Below are 25,914 nucleotides of genomic sequence, written 5' to 3' on the forward strand. Positions count from 1 at the left end.
TACAGAACAGTAAGTGGTTCCAGGGGGTAAGGTGCCTAAAAGGTTTGATCAAGGTCACCCAGCCCACAATTAACAAAATCAATATGAAAGTCTTCTGTTTACCACCCATCGGTTCACTGGCTAGATCATCCCTGTTGCCAAAGTCAGCCAAGAGACATTACCTATGCAAAAAGTTTTCTTACCAGGACATGGTTATTTTTCCCTCGTACCTGGTGGTGCCTTATGTCCCTGCAAGCTCTGCAACTTCTCACCGATGCCATCGGTAGAAGGGCTGATAAACTCCTCTTGAGGTGGTTCTGAATGGAGCCCAGCCTCTCTCATCTTCAGAACGGTGAAGGGAGTGACAAAATTGTAAGTCAGGGCCATTGACTTGGCTTTCTCCATCAAATAGTCTTTTTCCTGACTGTCATCACTCTTCAACCGGGAGTTAAGTAGTTCCTTGATGGTGAGGTAACTCCATGCCCTCTCAATGTAATTTTTATCACCTTTGCCATCTTCCAGGCCAGGGACACCTCTGATGTCATTCCTGCTTGGCAGGTCAATAGCCACATCTGTTTTGAGGAGGATGTACTTCTTGGAGTTGCTAGCAGTCACCTCCACGTGGAGACTATCTGAGGTGTGGTTGATGAGTTTGCCAGCTATTATAATTTCAGAGCCATTGAAGTAGTTAGGGAAGAAATTCTGGGTGACTTGCTCCACATTGTCTTCAGGGTAATCAACACGGATGTCAGAGAGAAGGGGTGTTCCTATTTCATCATAGAACCTTAAACAAAGACACATTTTTCACCATTAGTACTGTTCATGCAAGTGTATGCACACACTTTTGCACTTATACATGGCCAAGGATACAGTCAGACTATCTAATACAGCTCCTAAGACATCCAGGAGGAGTAGGAGCTACGAGGCCCCAAATTTAACTACTGCATTGACTGTAACTTGGCCCAGAGAGATGGGGGAGTCTCTACCCTTAGAGATTTTCAAAACTTGAGTGGACAAGGCCCTTAGAAGCCTCTCCTAAATTTGAAGTTAGCTCTTCTCTGAGCAGAAGGCTGGATTACATGACCTCCAGAGGTCCTTTCCAACCATAATTATTTTCTGCCTCATTTTAGTTTTCAGTGTTTCTTAGGCAACTGAACAGAGTCTGAACAGAGTATGTTCAGAAGCGTCCCTGCATGGTCTGGCAGTCACCTACCTTCCACTCTGATTCAAGAGCTCTGCAAGGAGATATTTGTGACCATCTAAGTTTGCTTAAGAGGTCCTGTCCATCAAAAGTAAATTCTTGGTTTGTCAGGGTCACAGAAAGCACCCTAGTTATTCCAAAATGTACTTTGAAGAGATGCTGTTACCCACAGTTTTCTAGTTGTATGATGCATGGTATTCCAGAGCCAGAAAATGTAAGACCAGGATGCTAGGCCCCACAAAGCTGGAGAGTATCTGAACCAAAGCTTCTGTACCACTGGAAGGGCCCTAGATAATACAGTTTGAGATGGTCAGTGTGGGACAGGCAGGCATGTGATTTTCCGAGGGGTAGAGGAGAAAGAAAATCAAGAAGGAATCTCACTATGCCCACATAAATGAGGACATTTCCAAGGAATGGAGGAATCCTAACTACTAAATACAGGAGGACTGGCAGAAGAGAACTCACTGCTACCTTATTGCTGACTTTCTGTTGGAGCAAGTAATGACTTCTGTGGAACCAGAGAGTTTAATCCTATAATGCTTTAATAACATGACCTACCATACTTCTGAAAATATTTTGCACTGGACAGGTCAGAAAGCCTTTACAAGGGGTCAAGGCCTAAGTTTACAGTACTGTGTTTTCCCTGCAGCAATGTGCTTTGATGGATCTTCCCAAGCTGCTCCAAGAATGCCATATTTCCCATTTAAATGCCAAACTCCACTTGGCAAGTCATTTGAATCTAATTTGGTAAATAAACAAAGAACTGGCCTCAACCCTTTTTTTAGTTCAGGCTGCCTTTATTTTTCACATCTGCTTAAACAGATTGTCTGGAAGCTAAAGTCACACTCTCTGTTTTATTCTCTCTCCAAGGAAACCCAAAGCCTGAATTGGTGGGCTTTATTTTAAAGTCTCTCTGAGTACTCAGTGTCTGATGCAGAGGCCTCGATGCATTTCAAAACATGAGTGAATTAAACCTGAGAACTTTCTGTGAAATAACTCCTGGGGTATAACAAATAGTGGAGTGAGGGATACAACCTGTCTTGTAGTACAATGCAAGGAAGTAGCTGTGTAAAAATACAACCCACTGACCACAAAAATCAAAAATTATATTGGCACCCATGTAGATTTTCCCTCCAACAGTGGTTTGAATTGGCCTCCAGCAAGTGATCGTGCCTTTCTGTATAAATTTGGCACCAGATGCCAAATGGGTTTGCCATCAGCTCGATAAACAATCAGCTGTTTATCAGATAGAGGTGTCTGAACAAGTACTTGCAGTGCTGGGTTCCTGAGGCCCAATCAATCAGCACATCCTTCATTTGCCAGGGAATGCCACTTGCATGCATGTTCTGAGAAACCAACGACATGGGCAGAGTGGCAGATGCACCTACAAAATCTGGTTTAAAAGGAAGACGCTCTTGTCCACGCATAACCACCACAGAAAGAAAAGCTCTCATGGAAGGTGCATGGTCTCATTGCTCCAGATGAATTAGACACGAGCTAGGGAGAGGTCTCTGCTCGATGACTCTCTCTTTTTTGGTTTCTGAGGTTCAAAACACTAACATTTTGGGAGTGAAAGCCAAACACTTCCGCCTGGAAGTCCTGACACACTGCCTGATATTTTAGACAGAGCTATGGTTCAGATATCTTTTTGCTGTTCCTCACTAGGGTCTCCCCTTGCACTACAGCTCCCTGATCACAGAAGGGGAACATAATCTCTGGTCCTACTGAATGATGAGGATTACAGGAAACTTGTTAGGAATTTGGGTCACAAAGAACGAAGGAACAAAGCAACTACATGATCATTCCAGGAATGACCCTTGTGTGATTTTCAAAGTCAAATATTTTGGAGTTTGGGCATAAGGTTATCTTTTTCAAAAAATAAAGAAATAGTTTTCTGCTCCAAACTGGGATCTCCATTCCTGAGCCCCTCCATGCTGTTTACGTTGTCAGTTTGAAGCGAGCGATGCATCCTTTCCTCCCTCCATCCACTCATTTCTCCCATCTCTCTAGGTTTACATGCCTAAAACAATGATCTGAATTATGGAAACAAATGCCTTGTTCTGAGGGGCTGGGAAGTTCCAGTACAGCTCAGAGCATCTGCTAGGAAGGAGACATTTTCTGGGTAGGCATCCTCAGTTTCTGAGCATACTCTGCCTCTCTCAACCAGAGTTGAGCTTCAGAAAAACGCCCATCTCTTGTGACATCCCCTTAGAGGATTTTCCTTCCCAAAAGTCTTGCCCAGTGGACCCAATGCAGATACAAGCACAGAAAAAGCAGAACAAACCCTTTCAGGTGGCTGGCTGCATCCTCATCCTCCTGGAAATGCCTCGTCATGCCGCAGTTCTCCAATGCCATCCTCTCCAGCAGCTTGTGGTCCACATCGTTGCCAATGCCGATGGTGAAGAGGCAGAATTTATCACGGATGGTATCCTTGACATTACTGAGGATTTTGGACGACTGTGTTTCCCCAACAGTGGGCCTCCCGTCCGTGAGGAAGATGATCAGAGAGACGCTCCTGGCATCGATGTCGTTCTGAGCAATGTAATCATTTAGCAGCTTTGCACCAGTCTGGAGAGCACCATTAATATTAGTCCCTGGGAAGGTACCAAAATGATTAGCAAATTCCTCCTTCCAAAAGTGGTACAAATAATTTCCCTAAGCTACCTTTAGTATGATGACAGCATCTCTGTTCAGTTCTGTTACTCAGCACCAGTTTGGGATAGGTGTTTATAGTCTCATGAATTATGAATTGCAGTTTATTATGTGCAATTGCTGTATCCTTTAATATCTTAATGTACAATAGTCAGCCATGGTAAGCAGAGTCACAGCACATAGCATGTCCTGCCCATACATACAAAAACAGTTAAACTTAATTAGGGGCTCTCCCAGATGGTATCTGAACTGGGAAAACAAGTTCTGCTCATTTTGTCTGAAGGGCACAAGATTTGAAGAGAGGAAAAAAGCCTTCAAATGGGAAAACAAGTGGTTGGGTTTGTTCTTCAAACCCCAGGGGCTAACAAAGTTTAAAGAGAAGAGAAATGGCTTTGTTAGCTGAGGAGTCTGTTTTCACAAAATAACTGGCTAGCAAAGAATGGAGCTGCCTGAAGTGGGGAGAGAGGGACAAAACAGAAAATAAATGAAGGAATAGATGTACTTTAGAAGAATAGCCATGAAAAGGATTCAAATCTACTGCTTGTTCAGAAAAAAAAAGCAAGCAGTAAAATGAGTACAGGTATCTCCTTGTTCCATGTATTTTTTCTGCTAGTCAAAGCAAAGAGGGATTGGTTGTGGAACATTTGTGGCATTAGTATGTCTAGATTAGGAACAGCTCTCAGCAAAAAGAAGGTGAAACTGGTTAAGAGCCATACATAACAGACTCCTCCCAGGGGTCCAGAAGGGGATATCTGGGGAGGTTATCAGCAAGGATGTGCTAGCAGGTCTGACCATGCATCATGTATCTAGACACAGCAGACACAGCTCCAGCGACTGCAGCAAGACAAGGAACAGGAAAAGGGCTAAAACTTTGGGAAAGTCCTCAAAATCCAGACTGTGTTTTTTGCAAAATGGTTTTGAAACAAATCCCTGCACCTAAATATCCTAATACGCTCTCAGTCTCCATCCAGATCCAAAATTTCAGAAGTAATTTTTTTCCCCAGAAACAGAAGAAAACCATTCCATGCGGCAGTTAGTGTAATTTCAAACCCAGCCATATCACAGAAGCTACCAAGCACTGAGAAGTGCCTTTTGCCACATGCACAAATATTTAGCAGCAATGTTTTGTTCCCATTTCTTCAGTGTGTGAGTATGACACAAAGGTGTAAACACAGCACGTTCTTCATGTGTGTGATCTCTGAGCCTGAGTGCATTCATGTTCACTGGAAGATCTCAAGCAACAGCACCTTTATAGGGAAAATGCAGAGTTAGCCAAAAGTAAAGTACAGCAGGCCTGTGGTGGAGAATCATTGCACCTTCCTGTTGAACCTGAGTTAATCATTTCCTTTTACTTTTGTTCTCTGGCAGGTTCATGGGTAGACTCAGCTGGTTCCTGCACAGCTCTTTTGGCACTTCAGGAGTAAAAAGTTTTGTACTCTGAGTTTAGTCCCACTGTTGGTAATTGTTTAACTGGGCAGGTCCCTTGACCACTTCCTAAACTCTTCCTCTCACAATACAAACAGTACGGCAAACCATCCTGTTTGCTGTGTTTTTCCACCAGAGAGTTTCCTTTGCTAGGAGTGGTCACTGCTCGGGGGCAGCCATGGGAAGGCCCCTGTCTGACCTTCAACCAGCTGTGACTGCTTACATGGGAAAAGATTTGCATAGGTCATTTTGCAGCTCTCTGCTTACCTGGGGAGTGCTCAGCTAGGAAGGACACAGCTGCCAAACTATGTTTGATTACAAACCTCACTCTGTTTTTTTATACTAGTGTCCATAGCCTCATATGAGACCACTGTTTCAAATTCAAAATCATGCCGGCACTCTGCCTCTGTTCTGGGGTCTCCTCCTCTTCACTCCTAACAACAAGGCACAAGCCAAAGAGGACAATAAATTCTTAAATGTCGTTCTGTCTGCTCCTTGGTAGAGACAAGACAACAGTACTAGGTGAGGAACCAGCTCTTGAAGAGGGCAATCCTACAGCCCACACTGGGTAGTCTACCCGTGGAGTTTCCAGCCCAGACAAAACCCCGTGCCTGCTCTTACACAGGCTTTCAGAAACTCCACAAGTACTGGCTCTGTGTGTCCTTCACCAGGATATGGTATTTTTTCCTTTGTCCTCAAGAAATAACCTTGGGAACTTTCCCACTCTGAGGGTCTCACAAGATAAATGGGAGAATGGGCCCCACTTGGCTTTAATAAGTATATCAGGTCACACGACTGGATCTGGGGACACCTCCCCATCATGTACACTGAGTAAAGGGCACATATCCTTATGTCACATAACCCTGAGGGGAGGTGGGGAAGGGCTCCCTTTGTTCCACAACCCAATATCTTTTTATTGCTACATGATAGAGGACCACATTCACCACTCTCCATTCTGGTGTAGTTAACTGGATAGCAAAATTAATCCGATTTGTATCTCTGAATCATACCTCCAGTAGGTGACATGTTATGAATGTACTTTTTGGCATCTCTTATATTATTTGGAGTAACTGGAACCAGCCGATCCTGCTGCCAGACCTTTATTCGGTTGGAAAAGCCAATAATATTGAAGTGGTCTTCAGGCCTTAGGTCCTGGAGAATTGTGAAGAGAGCTTCTTTGGTCTAGAAAGAGAAGAGAAAAGAGACCAGTAGGCACAACTGTCACTGCTTTAGTGGGCAAGAATTTAATTCTTAAGAAGTTTACTGATCTTACAGATATTTCTACACTGCCAGTTTGGCTTACAAAGAAAACTGGGATGTCCTTCCCTGTCTCAAGGCCTGATCTCTGTGGTGCCAGGTGCTATGCAAATATAAGATGAAAGAACAACTCTTGCCCAAAAGATCTTGCAAAGCTGTGAGACACATGTCTAGACCTAACTAAGCTTAAAAATTATGCATAACAATTAGGATAAAATCTTCCATTGACTGGAAGAACCATGCTCTGAACTAAGGGATACTGAATAACGTTGGCTAATACCAAAAACCTCATAGAGTTCTTCTAAAGCCCTCTAGACTTGCTGTAAGTGACAAACTTCAGCTTAGTAAGACCAGCTGAGAGAAGACGCCCAGAAGCAGCCTCTGTCCCTGCAAACATACCCTATATTTGGATGCAAAACACACAGGAGGAATACGAGGAAGTAGCTGTAAGTAGAGGGATCAGCAGCTTCTCAGCTCTGCCCCTTCTTGGCCACCATTAAGCCTTTCAAATTCTGAGGAAAGCTATGCAGGAAATAATATGGTGGATTCATCAGCATTTAAAGATTTCTGTCATGCCTATCAGGGAAATATGTGAAGGGCTTGACCAGAAAAAATACAGAAGGTAGTATCAGCAGTGCTAGAAACCACATGTTTCTAGGAATGCTGGTATCAAGATGTTGCTATGTAAAGAAAGTTTGTAAAGGAGCTAAAGGACTGATCAGACTGTGTCATCAATATCCCTCCAGACTCTGCATCAAAGCTGATGATGCAATGATGCAACTGCAAACAAATTACCCACTGCAGTGGAATCTCTAATCCTCCCAGCTGGTGACTTGGCTTCCAGTCCATCTGAAGTTAAGGGGAACATTTCCCATAGCTTCAAACATTTTGGAGCCATGTCTGGAGTCCCTCCCTGCATGTTTCTGTTCTCTGTAATAACCATTTTTCTCTGTAGGGATCTCAGGATTTATCCCTCCATTTGTTTAGCTGGAACATTGCTCCACGTCTCACCACCATGCATTTTATGAATGTTTCATAGATAAGAATACTAAACCAAATGCTGGTGGAAGAGGCTCTTTCAAAGAGGAGAACCCCACTAGGTTCACATCATGACATGCACCAAATAAACCTTCAAGATTAATGCCTGCCCCAAACACGAAGGCTATCTCCCAATCTAACAGTCCATAGAGAACTTGCCAAGATGAGCTAAATAGCCGTTATCTGAAAAAGAAGAGGTTTTATGCTCTCTCATCTCTTTTACAGTAGCCTTTGTATTGTAAAAATGCATCAGATAATACATGACATCACCCTTCAGGGGACACCTCACAGTCCCATTCTACAGAAACGGAAACCGAGGCACAGACTACTTTAGTAATGATGTCACAGGCTCAAATAGCTTTCCAAAACTTGGAGTTTCCAGATCGTGATCCAGTAGGCCAAACCATCACTCATGCATGCACAGAAGGGCAAAGCAGCAATCACACAGTAGAGAAAAGGACTTGGATTTATTCTATGATAACAAGAGAGGCTCATGCACTTGTTCCTCAAAAAATGGGATCAAAGTAAGCAGAAGGTGAAAATGGAAAATCTTCAGTCCTGTGTGAGTGTGATCAGGCCTTCATGCCAACCTCTGGTGAAGGAAATTTGGGGCAGGATGTTAAAGCAAGAAACAATGTGACCACAACAGCTCCTTACGTGTAACATACCCCCTCCACTAGCTCCCAGGGTAGGCAAGGGAGAGAAACAGAGGTGCCTAGAAGTAATAATTTGGAGGGAAGCTCCCCAAATCTCATTATTCATATTATAGCTCTGATTATAATTAACATCGCTTGACCTTTGCCATTACAAACCCTCTTTTCAGTTTTTTGCACTTCTGTCAAACTGCACTTTTCTCAGAGGGATTTACTGGGCCCAAACAGCTCTGTTGTTTCTGAGAACAAGGCAAAAGGAAAAATAATCATGCTTTGGCCTTCTTGCAGGGAGACTGCATCTCACCTCCAGTGTGCTCAGAAATTCCTTTTGACATTCTTGCCTGTGTTCAGCCAAAAGAAAAATAAAAGATGAAACAACGCAGAGCAGCGTGTGTGTATGTTGAGGTACACAGCATCCAAGCTAGAATTGCAAGAGGAGGCAGGAGGGAACTGAAGAAGACTTTCCTAGAAAACCCATCACTTCCCCCACACCCTTATACAGGGGCCAAATGTAGGGCTGGGACCATCTCTCTCTCCCCTTCTTTCATTCTCTCCTTCCTTATTTTTGTCACAGTTAAGTCAGTTTGAGTCAGTTTTTCCCAGGAAAGAGTTCTGTCATATTTTAATGCACATGTACAAACAGCCTGGATTCTGGCATCTCTATGATGTGCTTGCCTCTGCAACTTCAATAAAAAAACCTTTGAATTTGTGTAATATATATACACGCAAACATATGTACACAAACATAAGTGTGCGTGTGTGGATATGGTTTTGTTCCAAAGCAAACAGAATAAGGGAGGCCATATGGTTCATTCTCCTGTAGCTTTTACCTCATCCCCAGTAAAAATAAAGGGTGGGATTCAGCTTTCCCAACACAGTCATCAGAAAGCTGGGCACTGAATCTAATCCCTCTCTAGGCAGGGGAAAACACCTCCAGAGAATAATCCATCCCATCTGTTTTGGATAGGGTTTAGGATGGGCTGAGTCATTGTCTGGAAGTGCCTGTCTCCCAGCATTGCCTCCAGGAGGCTGAGTAGCTCAGCTATAGAGAAGGTGGGACTCACCTCAAGACCTCATCCTGCCCAGTCCTGAGCATTATGGTGCTTACTGGAGCCAGAAGGAGCTGAACTGGCTCTCCACCTCTCCCAGAGTGCTCTGAATTGCCTGGCTCATCCTATGTGTTTTCATCTCTCCTCCCAGCCCATAAGGACATCCAGATTTATCCTAAAGACTGCAGTCCTCACAGGGTGGCAACACACTCTTTACTACCAATATTCCTCGCCCATAAATGGGCTGCAAGAGAGATGTGACTTCCCTCTGGAGGGCTGGATATGATTCACAAGCTGGCAGGCAAAAGCAACTTTAAATAAGGAGAATATCTTGGTAAAAGTGCACTGCTTGAAATCCTTAAGTGTGCAGCTATGACTGATGCTCCGGGTGCCCAGCCCTCTCCTCCAGTCTCCACCAGCCCACAGGCAAGGATTTCCAAAGCTCTTCGTTCAGAGAGTGCCTGGCAGCGGCTTCAGTCGGGACACAGCAGCAGGTTTCTCGTTCTGGCCTTGTAAGGCCACAGCTGGAACTTCTCCTGGCTCTGAGGAGCCGAGGGCTGAGGCTGCCGTGGGATTCCCAAGCTGCTCTGCTGCCGATGGGGTCTTTGCACTTCCACTCCGGCCTGGCCCCAGTGAGTCATTGCACTGAAACTCGTGCCATAGTCACTCTCCTGTGAGGCAGAAAATTAACCATTTCTTCCCTATTGAGGCCCAGATCATTCCTTTGTGGCTGTGCATATGACACTGATTCATTTTGGGGGTCAACTGGGCACAGATCTAACCCACCCGCACTGAGGAAAACAAGTTTAAGGGTCCAGTGCCCTCATGCCAGATGCTGCAAGGTGAAACACCTCTCCCAACGTGTTTGCCCAGGTAGTTGCATTTTTATGTGGAGGCTGAAGCAAGGACCAAAGGACAGGGTGGCAGGAAGTAACAATACAGAACAGCTGGAAAAGGAAAATCCATTTTTGCCAGTTGGGAATGGTTTGTGGCTGTCAGAAACAAGTTTTAAATGAGGATTTAAAAGAGGATAACTTGGTAGGGGAAGATTCCTTTGTTTCCCTCAAATTAGCACGGACAAAATTGAGCTGAGAAGTGGAGACTGAATTGCCATTCCAGTGCATTCGAATTGAGAAACTGTGCTGGTGAATGAGCTGTCAGCAGGGCTTGAAACAGTCACCCCCAGGGCTACATAATATCGCTCCCCAAACCTGAAGCAGAACTATCATCGTCTACAGTAAGGGACAGGTGGGAGTGATCACAGTTTATGTCTGTGCTTCAGAAATTATGAAAAGCTGAAGATGGGCTCACACTGTCTAAATGACTGATGTGCAAACAGTGTCTTCCCAAGCCTACCAAGGTCAGAGACAAGCCAGCTCCCAGCTACCACTCTGGTCTTCATTGTCACCTCCACACCGATACCTGGACATGCAACACAACTGCTGCTTTTCTGGTTCTTCCTTGCTAAGGGCCCTGCATCATGGACAAGATGATTTGGGGCTGTATGACCCCCAGCAACAGTAGAAGGAGGAGAACCCTCTCAGCTACACTCCAGTTCATCTATGAATTGTCACCTTTGTACCTGGCCCTTGGGCCTAGCTCTGACTGACCTCGTTTTGCTTAAACACTGGTGAAGCGAAGCATGGGAAGATACACACTCCCATGGGAGAGCTGAGAGCCTTCAGCCCTTTCTTGGGTCAAAGAGCTGCCTCAGAGACATCTGGGATGATGTCAGACCAGCTGGGCACCTTTTAGGAAGAAACTGAGTCCTGGTGACATTTCTCTCACAGTCTCTTGTTTGTTTGAGTAGCAGGGTGAGGGTGAAGCCTGGCTACCCTAAAGCTGTGCAGTTCAAAGGGAGACAATGTGCAGCTGTTAGATGCTGTGGCACTGCCAGACATTGGCCCTGCTATGAAGCAAGGGAGGAATTCAAGCATCTCATTATAATGCATGTCCCAAGCTCATGTATTCACACTTTCCATTGCCTAGGAGCACTTGTAAGTGCTTCATCCTAGGCCCACGTCCTCTGTACAAGCTTCAAGCTAGCCCATAAAAAAAAAAAAAAAAAAAAATCAAAAGACTTTCAGTTCATGCTGAATCCAATTCTGTATAGTGGGTCTCTGCAGCACTGTAGTGTAACTCAGCCCCTCTTGGAAACATCTTCCAGATGCAGAGGGAGGTTCCTCAGCACCCACCCCACCAGTGCCTCTGAGATCACTTGGCAATCCTCGGCTGCACCCTGCACGCCCAAACACAGCTGGCATCTGCCCTCGCAACGGCTGGGCAGTGAGACACCCACACCAGTGACACAGCCCCTTTCCAGCTTCAGCCAGCACCAGGGAACCGTGTGGGCTCGAGATCAGTCACTCGAAAGAGAGTGGCTAGCAGAGAGGAAAGCATTCACAACCAGAGCCTTTGGAAAGCAGTACCCATCAGCTGAAAGAGATGCACGAGAACAGTCTGCAGATAGCAGACATGGGACCATCTGCAATCATATGCTGAAGGATGCCACAACTAGAAAACAAAATTTCAGTAGCCTTTACTTCATCCTTTCAGGTCCCCCGTGAGAGACCAAATTTACAAGAAAGAAGCTCAGGCACAAGATGTAAGCTCAAAGGGAATTAGGAGCCCATAGCTCTGTCCAGTAACTTGTCTGAGAGCTCAACAGTGCAGGGAAGGGCTCAGAAACTAGATCTCCAACAGCGACAAGGAGAAAAGTACAAGTAAATATGTTGTTTGGCAAAACACCGCAAGGAAGCTCAGGGAGGAAAAAACAGAAGAGCTTCCCCCTCCCCTTCAACATCCTCTATGCTTTGGTTCATATCTTTCCCTGCACAGGCAGCTGATAAAAAGGTCCAGAACTGTCTTTTCCAAACTACAACAGCCCTATCTGGTCAAATCTGCCCATAGTCTGTCAGAGGGATTAATACTGTGACTTAAGGAAAGGCTAGCATCAAAGTCACACCTGAAATGGTGCTATCGAGGTCAGACAAGGTACTACCACAGACTTGGTTTGGGATCCAGTAGCCAAGGGAAAGGCAGTGTGAGCACCACAGCCATTTTACAGGAAGGACATGAAGTACAAAGAAAGCAAAGGTTTGAGCAGCATCATTCCTGCTGAGGGTTGAAGCCACATCTTGTGAGTTTTTGCTTTCCTCTATGTCCCAGTTTCCTTTCTGCCCACATAATGCAGATCACATGCCAGTTGCCAGCAACAGGGACTTTTGTATCAAAAAGGGGTCTTAACCCAGAAGTGTATGCTTGGATTAAAAATCTTCCTCCATCCCCCTCTTGGAGAGGACAATCTCCCCTTTCTTCCTCTACAGGGAGCATCGTGCAGTTCAGGGACTGCAGCTCACCCTCTCCCTGTCAATGTATCTTTGTGCTTTCTTCCTGGCAGACGCTGCTTGCGTAACCAAGGAAAACTCCTTCACAATTCTGGACAACAAGCATTTTGTTTCACACCAACACTGGCATGTGACGAGAGGGAGTTTGGTTGTAGAGCTCTGGACAATTAAGGTCTGTCTCCAGTCCATGGTCCAGTCTCTCCTGCCTGAACATCACAGATAGATCCCTTGCTAGTAACTTGAACACTGCTGACTCCCTACAAGTCCTTAGGAAAAGCTGCTTTGTATTTTCCCGGTCTGCAAAAGAAATACTCCATCATTTAGAGCAACTGCTTCTATTGCCTTTTCTAAAAAAGTTTTTCCACATAACATTGAATAAATCACTTAGCTCCCCATATGTGCAGGGCATTTAAGCACTGGATTTCTGCTCAGTGGAAGATAAAACTGTCTTCAAGCATGTGGACAAGTTAAGCTATCCGTTGGGATAACTCACTTCTCTAGCACCCAGCAGCATGGTGAGGATAAATACATGAAAAACTGCAAGATGATCTGATTTCTCAGGAACTGGAGTTTCATGTGCCCAGATGGCACAGTAGATGCTCAGTCTTTGCAATCTCACTGCAGTGTTGAGGATATAAATAACTGCCTACACAAGATTTAAGGAGGCAAGTTCTTATCAGCACCAAGCATCATTACTTCAAGTCCTTATCGACAATGCAGTGTGGATTACAGTTGGAGCAGTAAACATTTCTGTACAGTAAGTCAAAGGGAAAAGTTTAAAGGCTGCCCCACAGTGCCATACTGAAATAACCCCACTGGAAACAACGGGGCCAGCTAGGCAGACAGCCAGACTGACACAGCAGTGTATGAAGGCCACATTCTTGTTTTGTGCTTAGCTCAATTTAAGTGGGATCACATCCCATAACATGCCAGTCAGACACTCAAAACCCCCAGCCTGTCAGCATGACAAACAATTTCCATGGAGCTAGCTGCAAAAAGGTCAGCACCAAGGGAGATGTGCCCCATGCCCTCAATGCCAGAGCTTGACATCTCTCCCTCTACCCACCTCAGAAGATGGAGTTAGTCCCAGTGCATGAAAACTGTTCCAACAACCTTCATTCTCTGTCACACAGATCAGCTGCCGACACAGTGCTGGGAAGAGCTGACATGCCCAAGAGGCTGTCCACAGCACATCTCCTCAATTCCAGCAACCATTAGCTGCTACATTATGCACCAGAAGTTAGGCTGAGACATAGGTCACTATGCTTTTCATACTGACTAGCCTCCATTCCTCATCATGTAGCCACTCTCTCACAGTGGGTGCCTCAGCAGTCAGAAGTCTGCCAGGTTTGAAGCTTCCTAGACCCTTTTCAGAACATCCTACCTCTTCATGTAACCTTCTAGGCAAGATGCATTGCTCCTTCACAGAGAGATGTTTCCTCTCTATGCAGAAAAGATCTGTGCTATTTCACCAAGGAGGGATTGTGCCATTCCAACTCAGGGAGGAGGTGTTATTTCTCCATGAAAAGGACTGCTGTACTTCCACAGAGATGAAGTATCTGTTATCCCTCTGCAGAGGCTGTGACTCTCTAGTCACCTCCTCTCATAGCCCTGGCCCTTTTCCCTTGAACTGTGATACCTCTTACTTTTAGATGCAACTTCCCCATTTTCATCTCCAGTGAAGGATGGTGATGGCGGTTGGTTGGAGCAAAGACTCAGTGCTTTTGCTCAGGGTTAGCATTAAACAATACAAGAGCACTAAATTGTTCTTTAAAAAAAAGCAGACTTGCCTGTTTTCCCACCTGAGAGTCTGCCACAGGGCCCTCACAGTCCTCCAACACCTGTCCCCCTTCCGATTTTCCCCATTTCCAAATCCCCTCAGCATCTCCAGCTCCAGAATCCCCACTCCCTCCTGCAGATCTCTGCCTCCAACCCTTCCTCTACCCACTTCCACCCCAAGTCACTGCCTCAGACATGAGCACATGCCAAGTCTTTGCCCAAAACTTTGCAAAGGAGAGAGCAGATATTTCGGAGAAGATGAAGTCACTACATCAGGGGTAACTATCCAAGCAAAATCTCTCTCCTGACACAGGTATTATCATGTCCCTTATTCCTAAAGGACCTCAAATTACATCATGTGGACCTTAGAGTCAGAACTGCCTGTGAACACAGTTTGATGACTTCATACAGTAACATAACATGGAAGACCTCACTCCAGCAGGCTTCCACATGAGGTCCCACAAGCACTTCTGAGCTTCAACTTCTTGTCATAGTTAGACTGTCCCAGTTGACCAATGTGTAGTACATACCCCACATTAGGGTGAAGGGGTATTTACTTGGAAATAGCAGTGTTGTTGCAAGCAATGTTAGATTAATAGCTTAAGTTTTGGCAAACATCAGGTGTTTTGTAGACTTGAGGGATCTTGTACAGCCATAAGCCCAGCCATAGGTTTACCAGCTAAAAACACAAGACTCTGCAAAGAGACAAGCACAGACAAAGAAAATAACCTACCTAAGTTCACATAACTGATCCATGATGAAAACATGAATAGAAGCCAGGTCTAGCTTCCAGGTATTGCTCCAACAACTGCAAAAACACAATTATGGCTTGGAAAGGACTACTAAAGAAACCCAGATCTGTAGCTTCATAGACTTGCATGTATATGCCAGGGCCTTGAGCATACTAATAGGTTTTAATGGCTCTGACCAGACCCACCTGGGGCCTCCACACTCCTGCCCATTTAAGCTCCAGCCTGAGCCTTAAGTCCCAGTCTGATTCTCAGACTAAGAGCTATGCTGTAGCTGTCTTGAGCTCCATTACACCTATGCCTGGTTACAGACCTCAGTGACCCTGATCCATGGACTGAATGCCCAGCTTGATATTACCCCTTTTCACTATGGATTTGTCTAGTGATCACTAGGCTGTATCTGCTACTTCAGTAGCACCTGTTTTCAGTTCATCCTTTGATGAACTCAGCAAAGGCCCCACTGAAACCCTTGGGAGAACTCTCAGTGTCTTCATGGGGTTTCAGTTCAAGTCTCAACAGCATTTCCATGCCAGACTCTGCACTTGCCTTTGCATCCTATTTACTCTGACCTCAGTTAAAGGACTTGCCATTTACAGGTAGGCTGGGGTCTTTCTGTGAAATTCTGTCTCTACTTCTACTGCCTCATCAGGGAGCAAATAGCTGGGGGTATATTGGCTGATAGTCCTGAGACCAGAAGGAGATGCTCCGTGTCCTGAATATCTGAGGGCATCTTGTTCTGAAGGTTATTTGTTTCTCTGTATGACCCTGTCATTATTTATACATTTTATGGTTTGGGAAAAGCAGATTGTTTTGCTGCATGACAAATACTTGCATCTGTCTTGGAAGCTGGGCAATTAAAGACTATATGGATCTGACATTTTATTTATTGTGGTAGTTCCTATATTCCATATTCACATCTACAGAGAGGACCGAGATGCCACTGCTGTTATGTGTTCCCAAGTAGGAGGCAGCTGCACACAGTTGTCCTCCCTGGAGACACTGCATACAGTTATTCTGCCTTCACTCAGGTTGTTGCTTTCCAATAGAAATGCAAAAGCTGACAAATCTTTCCTCTTCACAGTAGCTTTAAACCCACTAAAGGCTGTAATTAGAATTAGTGTTTTTCCCAAGGTCCCCTGGCGATTTAAGGTAGTTCTTTGGACTAGTAGTCAACAGGCCCGCAGCCAGCTCTGCAGCAACCAAGAGAAGTCAGTGGAGTTTGGAGTGAGAACATCTAGTGTTCAGGTGCTTGTTTGCTCTCTCACCACCCTGAAACTGCTCCGAGGGGGTCTGTGTGCTGAGGCACAGAGGTTTAGGGATATGTGTACGTAAGGCCCTCGGGCCCTCAGAAGGGCTTAGACAGTGTGGGTCACAGATCAAGGGTACTGACAGTGCCCCTTGGATGGACACAGGCAAATAAACTGAAGCACTTGCAAATACGCAGCAGGTCCCAGCTTCAGCTGAGTTCCTCCTAGAGCAATTAACTTCAAAGAAAATTACAGTCTGGCACACTACCATTAACAAGTTGCCAGGCTTGCGGTGTAGCCAACTGTTTAACTGAGTGTGTGGGCATTTATTGCCTGTGGGAAAGGTAAGGTGAAGTGAATCTGTGGTTGAAACAACTACATTTTACTGCATGTCTGCAAAATATTGGCAAATCCATCCTCTTGTGGACACATTAATAGTTTGGAACATACTTGTTCTATAACACTGAATTGCAGGCTGATAAAGGTCCTTTTTCAGCATGTTTAGTGAAGCTGGGGATAATCATGGTAATCACAAAGTGGTGAACCTATAACTGGCCCCTCTTTCACCTACTTATACCAATGTAAAAACTGCTATGTCCCCCTCCACCTGGCCAAAGGTATCATAAAAATCAGCAGGTCAGACTGCTCAAAGGGCAAATCATTTTGCTCCCCAGTAAACCTTGCAGATATAACCTGTTCCCCAGGCTCTTCTGGCTCCTGTTAAAAGCAACTATTCTGCACAGAGCTTACTGTCTGTTTGTAAATGAAAGAACAAACCTCATGAGGACAAGACCAGCATTTTCCTTGCCAGTGTGACAGAGTAATGATGTGCAAAGTCTTGAATACATGAAGAATTTTTTTATCATCATGCTCAAGAGTTTTCTCTTCCTGAACTTTATCTCCCTGCCAGGGCTAGCTAGAAGGTGACTGTCTTGAAGGCCCAGATTGTCAGTGGAGGTGGACTGCTGTAACACATCTGAGTCTGTTAGACATCACCAGAGTTCAGAGGCTGTGAAAACTCCAGGAGGAATATGTACATTAGCTGATCTTCCCCACAAAGCTAATATATGTCTCGGTGATGTGAGGCGAATGTCTTGAGGGTCTTAATGATTTGATTTAAACTGATCATCCAGTCTCACTATATGTGTTTGCAGCTGGATCTGGACACCTTGTTCCTTCAAAGACTGAGATAGCTCAGGAAGAAAAGGATGGCACAAACAGATAAAAATTCATATAGGAAAAGGAAAACCTTGGGAGAGGAAAAGAGAAATGACTCAGAATTAGATTGTGGGAACTGCAGGATGCATGAAATCCTGATCTCATTCAAGTCACTTTGCTATTTACTTCACAAAGGCAGGTGACTGAAGAGTACAAAATCTTGAGCTCCTATAGAAAATGGTCCATAGCTGATGTTTCTCATCCCTACTTATACAATCCTAAAAACTGTCCTTTGCCACAGTTACTGCAGCTGACCTGCAAGAGCACTCCTTCACAAGTTCTGGCTGTATTTTTAGCTGATCTTCCATGTGACTCAGCAGAGAGAAATGAGGAAAGGCAGTCCCATGGGAATTCCCAGCTCTCTACACACCACCATAGATCACCACAGCTGCAAGAGTCCAAGAGAAAAGAAGAAAAGGAGGCATTTCGTCTGCTCAGATGTATCCTGCCACCAGGGGACGTGTCTGTAATTTAACAAACATCTTAATAACAACAACAATTGGTTTAAAAGGCCACTGAGCAGACATGGATCATGGCTGTGACAGATCACACTTTCTTAGTGTACCAAAAGAGGCATATTTTTCAGCCAGTCCTAGATTTTTGTCTGTCCTTGACTAATCTGTGTGGGGGTTTTTTTATGATTTAGGTCATAATTCCTTGAAGTGCTATTTTCTGGAGCAGTTGATATCAGAGGAAGGTAAGTGCTTCCTGCACACAGTGCTCCTCCATAATCTACCAATGGTTCTCCATAAAAAGACTATACTGAGATAACAGGCAAAAAGTTGGGTACACCTACAACAAAGGCTCTGGCTAGACACTTCTCTCACTTCAGGCTCAAGAGGCAACTATTTGTAGCTAATTAACCCAAGATTCATGTATGTTTAGCAGTAGGAGCTGACTAGGCTATGAAGTAGACCTTCAGGGGTTAACCCTTGTTGTTTCTAGTAAGTATATGAAAAAGAAACACTAATAGGCTCAGGAGGAGAATAAAAGCTTTGATAGTACAAGGTTAATCTGCTGACCCAAGGCACTACTTGCGCAGCTCACAACAGCACCAAAGCCCTTTGGAGTCTTAATCACCCTGGTTCCATGCTGTATCACTGACTGTCTACTTTTAGCACGCAGAACTGGGTGCATTTGTGCAGTGTCTGTTTATTCTGCAAGGCAAGGCAGACATTTTTCAGCAGAAGGATAACAGAAAGCCAAGAGCCAGGCTCTGTCCACAGGAATTTGTAAAAGATTCAAAGGCATCTTCATTCAAGACCTCATTCAGCACAGTGCTCGGTATGTTAACAACTCTCTGTTTGCTACTCCCTGTCACTGGGGAAGATAATTAGGAGCCATAAAAGACATACTCCACTTTAGATCACACTGGCGTTAATTTGACTTAATAGGGGACACAGCTTCTAAATTAAGATTTATGATCACCGTTGAAACCAGATAGTAAAGAGAGAGAAAGGCATATATACCTGCAATGTCCTTGTTCAAAGACAGAGAACTGACAGTGAATGACCACGGTCTGTGTTTGTCAAGGACACCTGGGCTAGTGTTGATGGCCAAGGGAAAAAAACAGTCTCTCAACCACACTTTCCAGAAATATCACCATGTTCCAAGCAGGCAACCAAGGAGCCTGAATGGACTAACTAGAGCTCCTTAACTGGCCAAGATACAAGTCCAAGCCATTGGCCTTCAGTCATTCTAGTAGAGTTACAACAGCACACCAGCCACACAAGCTGAAACTGCCCCATATTGGTATCAGCCTATGTGGAGAGTGCCATTAGCGCAGCCGTGGTAAGAAAGGAGAAGGTAAAGATGTGGCCAACCAGCAGAGAGAAGCCAACTAGCTTCTCCATATCTCATGCCTGTGGGGCAAGTCTTCAAATAGAAGGAAACAATACTAGCCCTGCCAGGACTTGTCTCCTTTTCTGCACAGGCATATGAAATGGAAACTGGACTTGCCTCTTCAGTGTGAGTGCAGACCTGAGATATACCTGTCAAATCACTCAGAACAGAATTGAAGTCTTCATTCATCCCTGCTTCTAGTTTAGACTGATAATACTGTGCTGAGAGAAAGAGTATATTCCCCCAGGCATGGTGCCCTCCCAAGCCAACTACTTGGCTTCTGAACTGGAGATGGTTTCCATCTGTCCAGCTCAGAGAACTAAAGAAGCAAAAACATTTAGGCACCAGCCTGAACCCTCCATGTCAAAGGTCGATTTTAAGTATTGGTGATGTGCCCTCCATCTTGGTATATTGGCTCATGTTAAGATCTGTGCCCTGGAAAAATGTCTGAGATTTGTGCTGAAAGACTCAGGTTCTCAAGTAGGACAAACTGACCTTTCTTTCAACAGAATGCACTGGGTTATACATTACTAAGGGTTTTGCCAAGGTAATTTAAAGACAGCAGTACCTTCTCTCTGCTGTTAAGCTGGAGACAATGGTCTGCTGAATGCACTTTGCTGGGAATTCTCCCTATTCTGCCTCTCTTCAAACTGCCCAGAACAGAACTGCCCAGGACAGTCCTATCTGCAGCATCCTTGCTGTTTTTACAGCCCTGACCTTTTTTAGAGAGGGATGAAGTCCTATGCTCTTCTTGTTCCCATTGCACTCCCATTAACATGATAATTTCTCATTGCAGTTAAATCATCTCACCTTGAGGTGTCTCCAGAGCCACCTCTCACCTCAGACATAGAAAACATTTTGCAGAAGAACCCATCTGGTGAGACGAAGCCTGAATCAAGCTCTCTGCAACCTTACAGCCAACCAGTCTATAATAAATGCAGCGACCTCACCTGTTTCAGTTTTGTTCCCACCATGGAAGCACTGCTGTCAAGCACAAATACAACGTTCTTTGGCAACGGAGGAAGATCTGTGGGGGCGAAGTAGTGCACGAAATACCCATTAAGAATCTGTGGAAGAGCAAGGAAGTCAGGAATCAAAGGCAGATCATGATGCAATATTCCACACACATCATTATAGGATATTTGGTTGGGCACACCTGATCCTGCTTTCAATGTCTGTGTCTATATTGGACGGTATGAGCGCTCCTTGGTATCCCTCTTAATCCCAGTCCCCTGTTTATCTAGACAGGGGGAGCCTGCTGGAGCTCTTCACATCTCCTTCCATGATGGACATTGGGGTTTCCTTCCAAATGCAGTAAGGATATAACGTATGTACCCAGGGATCAGAACCACAACATGCATTTGGGGAAGTGGCCTTATATCCAGATATGTACAGCCAGTATATTGAGAAACTGAAAAGCAGATGCAAAAGAGAAACTCAATGAAGTAGGCACCTGTGGTTTTTAAGTTCATCTTGTGGCTGCCAACTGACTGGTTTTATTTTGGATAGTTCTTACAAGATGGAGAAGTAGCCTTCACTTGGAAAACATTTTCTAGGACATTTGGAGCACGCAAGACAATTGAACCATTTTAGTTATAGTTAATAAAACAGAAAAGATGAGTCATATGTACAGTACCTGAATGTCCCCAACACTCAGCTCCCTGTTGACATCGTATCTAATTATGAAGTCTCCCAAAATGCCATTTCGGGCAATCCTGGTTTGCTCGACAACACTGGGATTGAATGTAACTTTAGCTAAGGTTTTAGTATGTCCAACTACAGTAGAAGGAGGAGGAGAAACATCACCTGTTAAGATAAAACCACAGTATTACATGTTTTTCCCATTGTCTCACAGATGTCTAAGCACAGCACACACAGTATTACCATGGAGTCAGGTCAACTAGCATAGTTACATACTGGGATTAAATATTCCGCTCACCAGTGACAAAATAAGAATTTAAGAACCCCTCTAATTCTAAACTGAATCCAACATTGCAATGCTATCAGGGATATAAATGTTTAGGAAAAATTCCTGTGCTCACTTCTGTTTGGGGGTCACTGAACTCAAAAGCCAGATACTCTCTGTATGACTGTTAACTGCTTTCTGTAAATAATGAATGCACAACTTCAGACATGTATGTGGTATTCATTCCAGCCAACTCTAGACATCTAGAATGCAGATCCTATACCTAAGATCCTGCCAGTCAATGCAAGTATGATTCATTTGGCCTGTTTAAACATTTCCTGTAGGATTAGATGAATCATACTGCAGATTTCTCCCTATTGATTATAAGAGTTCTTGAGGTGACTTGTTCAGATGCACTGTAGGCATGTGAGGTGGGATTGATCTGACTAATGGATGGCTTGATCTGACAAGCGTCTTATGTGTAACGTCTACATCTGAACAAGTCATCTTAGCTGCCTTTATGTTCAGCAAAGAGTTGTCAGGATAGTCACTGCAATTTCAGTCTTACTGATTGAGACAAAATCCAACACTTGCTAGTGCAGTCATGCAGACTGCACCCCTGAGATGTAACTCACCCTAATCTCCTACAGCCATTCCTGAGTCAATGAAGAGAGATGTGCCTTTCCGAGGGCATCTCAGAGAGAGACAATAATTTAGGTCTGAGTCACCCTGAAGGAACCTCCGCTTGTCTTGTTAGCTGTGTTCATTTTCTAAAGTTGAGGAATATGGAGATTTCTTGTTGTCTCTCTGTGTGACCAAAATCGCACCTTACTCTCTTTTGGTGTGCCAACTCTTCATTCCCTCTGAACTCTGCAAGAACCCTGACATGAGACTGAGTAAAGTTCAGATTTGGCCTTGAACCTCCCCAGATTTTGGGAGCTTTCCCCCTTATCCTAACTATCTATTGAAAATACCAAAATAGATTCTCAAGTGATGTCCTTCTTGGGTGCTTCAACTCTCACAGTGATTATTCCAACACTCCTCTGAGGCACAGAAGTTCTATTATATCTGCTCATGTGCTGATTAAAATTGGTGGGAATGAGCTGCTTAATTATACTGTGGGGTGGGGGTCTCAAATCCTTGCCAAAGCCCAAGAATTCTGTGGTATGGCAAGGAAAAGAAAAGATAGGTGAGATTCAGTTCCTGTTTAGGTGTTCACAATGCAAGTACCTATGTCTCCTAGAAAATTTCTGTGCTCAATGGAGATCAGGTCAAGAGTGTCAGGGGAGATTAGGGTGTGATACATCTGGCCAGACACAGACATTTGCTTTAGGATTATTCTGATTATGTGCTATACCCCATTAACAATACTGATCACCGTGACAAGGTGCAGGTTGTCTTGGAAAGCTCCTCTTCAGAGCTTCCTGTAACACTGTCTATATAACAAGGAGTGGCACTTCTCCACCTCTGTAAAATCCTTTGAGCATCATTAGAGGAATGCAGCGTGACATCTCTATGCAACATTGAACACAATCCACCTCAAATCCAGACGCCACAGTGATTTACAAACTCAGATACGTGTGATTGTGTCCATTTAACAAGTGGGAAAACAGAGGCATGAAGTGGTTGCCTAACTCACCTGACTTCCCACAGGTTGAAATCCATAGAAATGCTGGGACTAAGGTTCTTGTGGGTTTATAAAATGGTAAGCCAAAGCTGTGACATTTACTCCAAAGTGCTACATATAATCTAGACTCCTCTAGGCAAAGGAATGAAAGTAAGAGTCATAAATCCATAGCACACTAGGATGTTACTTCCATGTCAATTTGGCTTTACTTTTATAGCTCTCTGTGAGTCCATTTGAATAGAGAAGTCACAAGACCATACTACTGAGGCAGGGAAGAGTTTCCTCACAGGCCAAATTTCTATACAAATAAATTGTACTTGGAGGACCTGCAAAGTGAAACAAACTCATCGGCAAAAGTCCTGACCAAAGGAGTTTGAATGATACATATTACTCAATTTCAGTAAAGTCAAGAATTTACTCTGTGGCTTCTCTGACTAAGCCAACTCCAATCCATCCATCCTGACAGAAACAGAAAGAGAGGTCACAGCCAATAGGTTGAAGTCACTTAAGGACACTAGTGTCAGATCTTAAAGGGGGCTTACAAAATGATTACTCAGAGCTTTGACATTTATTCCTAAATCTGTGTACAGTTCAGATTTCCCCATGCAAAGATAAGTCATAAATCAATAGATCTATAAGATTTTACCTCCATCTTGATTTGTTTTTACTTTTATAGCTGCCCTCTGATCTGATGAATCAACAGATGTAATATGTTTTTAATACACAAGGCATCAGATTTGCTTGTATTGGCCTTCCTGGATTTTCCATCTGTCTTCTATTACTTCCAAGATCCCATTTAACTGCCAGTGTGTGGGAAATGCCCAGAATTCATAGAAATAGCTTAACAGTTCATTCGTATTTTCTTATCTATTTGAGGGTTTCACATTACTTCTCAACTGCTGAAAAGCAAGCATTGTTGTCGGTTAGGCTGCCTGACCCCATCACAGCAGGGTTAGTGATAGTCTCACACTGGGAACAGAAGCTCTCTCCTTATACCTACTGCACAGATACATCCGTGGTTGTGGCCTTTGGACTTCACTTCTGTGTTTCTCTGCCATAAGTACATTGATTGGTGAGCACAATATGCTGTGCACCACAACAGCATGAGTTCCAGTCCTAGCATTTCTATGGACTCTGACCACCTGAAATTAGCTGAGTTAGGTAACCACTCCATGCCTCAGTTTTCCCACCTGTTAAATGGGCATAATCACATGTATCCAGTTTTGTCAAGCGCTGTGGACTCTAGATGGGATCATGTGGATAACAATGCATTCCTCTATTACTCCTCAAAACACTCTTTGGAGGTGAGAAATGTCATCCCCTGTAACACAGACAGTGCTTTAGGAACCCCTGGGCAGGAGGTTTCCAAGGCTGCCTCAATACAGCCATTGTCAGTGACAAGAATAGCTGAGGAAGCTCTCCCATCTTCTTCATAGCCACTCCTCTCCCATATCCAGGATGGAGATTAAAACCAAAAAATAGTCTGATAGAAAAGGTCCAAAATAAGCTTTTTTTTTTTCCCCTAGAAAAATAGAAATCAGGTCTGCAAGGCAGGTTATCTAATTCATCCCATGTTTCCAGACCAAATCCCTTCCTACTTGGTTTTATGACATGGTCTGGAAACACTCCAGATCTCCAGTAATGGAAACTCAGTACCTGCCCTTGCCAGTCCTTTCCAGAGCTTCACTTTTTCACCGTTAGACATCTTCAATGTCTAATTTACATTTTTCTTTCCGGCTTATAAACCCATGACTTCTTGTTCTTTCTGTTATTGACACAGAAAGTACAGTATTCTTTTCCTCCTTGCAACAGCCTTTTATATATCTGAATACAGTCACTATGTCTTCCCCCAGGTTTGTTTTTCAGGCAGCACTTGATATCTGGATCACAATAACTCTCCTCTGTTTATTGGCCCAGTTCTTTTCAAACAAGTGACTGAGAGAGGAAAATCTATGAGATATTGCAGGGTACAGAGCATGGATGAGCTCCAAAGATGTGAGCTGGTCTGTGCTCACACTGAGGTAGTTAACAGGGTCTTTAGACAAACTTTCCACCAAATTCAGCTAAAGAAGTAAACAGAGCAAGAAAAAGCATTTTTCACATAAAACTGTAGTCCTCACATGATGAACAGTTAAACCTAAATTATTTTGGAGACTGACAGAGTCAGGATTAGAGCTCAAATGCAAAGTTCATTCTCTAACACTCAGAAAATTCTAGACAACTGTGATAAGAAATAAAAACCTTTCTGAAACCTACGACTTTGAAGAGAAATAGTCATTCTCAAGCAGCCTAATATCTCCCTGCCCAAGTCCATGACTAGTTGTCACACCGCTGTGCTGGAGGAAAAGGATGAGGACAGTCAACCCGGAGGATGCTGGGTCATCATTCAGAAAATGGTTCCATTCTGAGGTCACCAGAGAAGGCTAGGATCACTGGCCTCAATGTCTCCTGTTTTGGAGTGTGTATGAGACAGAAGACAACACCTGCATGTGCCAAAAGATCACCTTCCAAAACTCACGTACTTAATATCTTCCTTTGAGAAAAATACAAATCCCAGTTGGAGCTGTGTGTGCAGACATCACTGTCAAAGGAAATATCCTGGAAAGAGCTCTCATCACATTGTCTCTGCTCCATATTCAGAGAGGATATATGCAGGACTTTCCAACAGCCTCTATCTACAGAAAAGCACAGGTTTCCTTTCCATAAATCACTGGAAATTTGTGGAAACAAGTCCAGTCTTTGTATCTTGGGCCCCTACAGCCAAATGCAAGCAGAACCGGACTCTTTACTGCTTCTGCTCCTACTACTGTGATTTCTGCACTGTTTTGTAAATGGCAAAAAAAGGTTTTCTTCACTCTTTCTCATCAAGGGACATCTTCTGTCTATAGGTCTTCAAGTTTTATCTCTTTTGTTCATCACAGACTGTATGGATACTAGCAGCTTGC

General features: G+C 44.1%; 1 protein-coding gene across 1 annotated transcript in view; it reads right to left on the bottom strand.

Annotated features, from left to right (window-relative positions):
* Window positions 1-25,914, bottom strand: part of ITIH5 (inter-alpha-trypsin inhibitor heavy chain 5) — a 49,596-nt gene that overhangs the window by 8,273 nt on the left and 15,409 nt on the right. The window contains exons 6-10 of the mRNA XM_074869718.1: window positions 21,073-21,242; window positions 20,387-20,503; window positions 6,268-6,439; window positions 3,465-3,774; window positions 210-763 (exon numbers count right to left, since the gene is read on the bottom strand). Coding sequence (XP_074725819.1) covers window positions 210-763; window positions 3,465-3,774; window positions 6,268-6,439; window positions 20,387-20,503; window positions 21,073-21,242 — 1,323 coding nt within the window. The remainder of the gene's footprint in view (window positions 1-209; window positions 764-3,464; window positions 3,775-6,267; window positions 6,440-20,386; window positions 20,504-21,072; window positions 21,243-25,914) is intronic.

Source organism: Strix uralensis, chromosome 5 (genome assembly GCF_047716275.1).
Source record: "Strix uralensis isolate ZFMK-TIS-50842 chromosome 5, bStrUra1, whole genome shotgun sequence".
NCBI lineage: Eukaryota > Metazoa > Chordata > Aves > Strigiformes > Strigidae > Strix > Strix uralensis.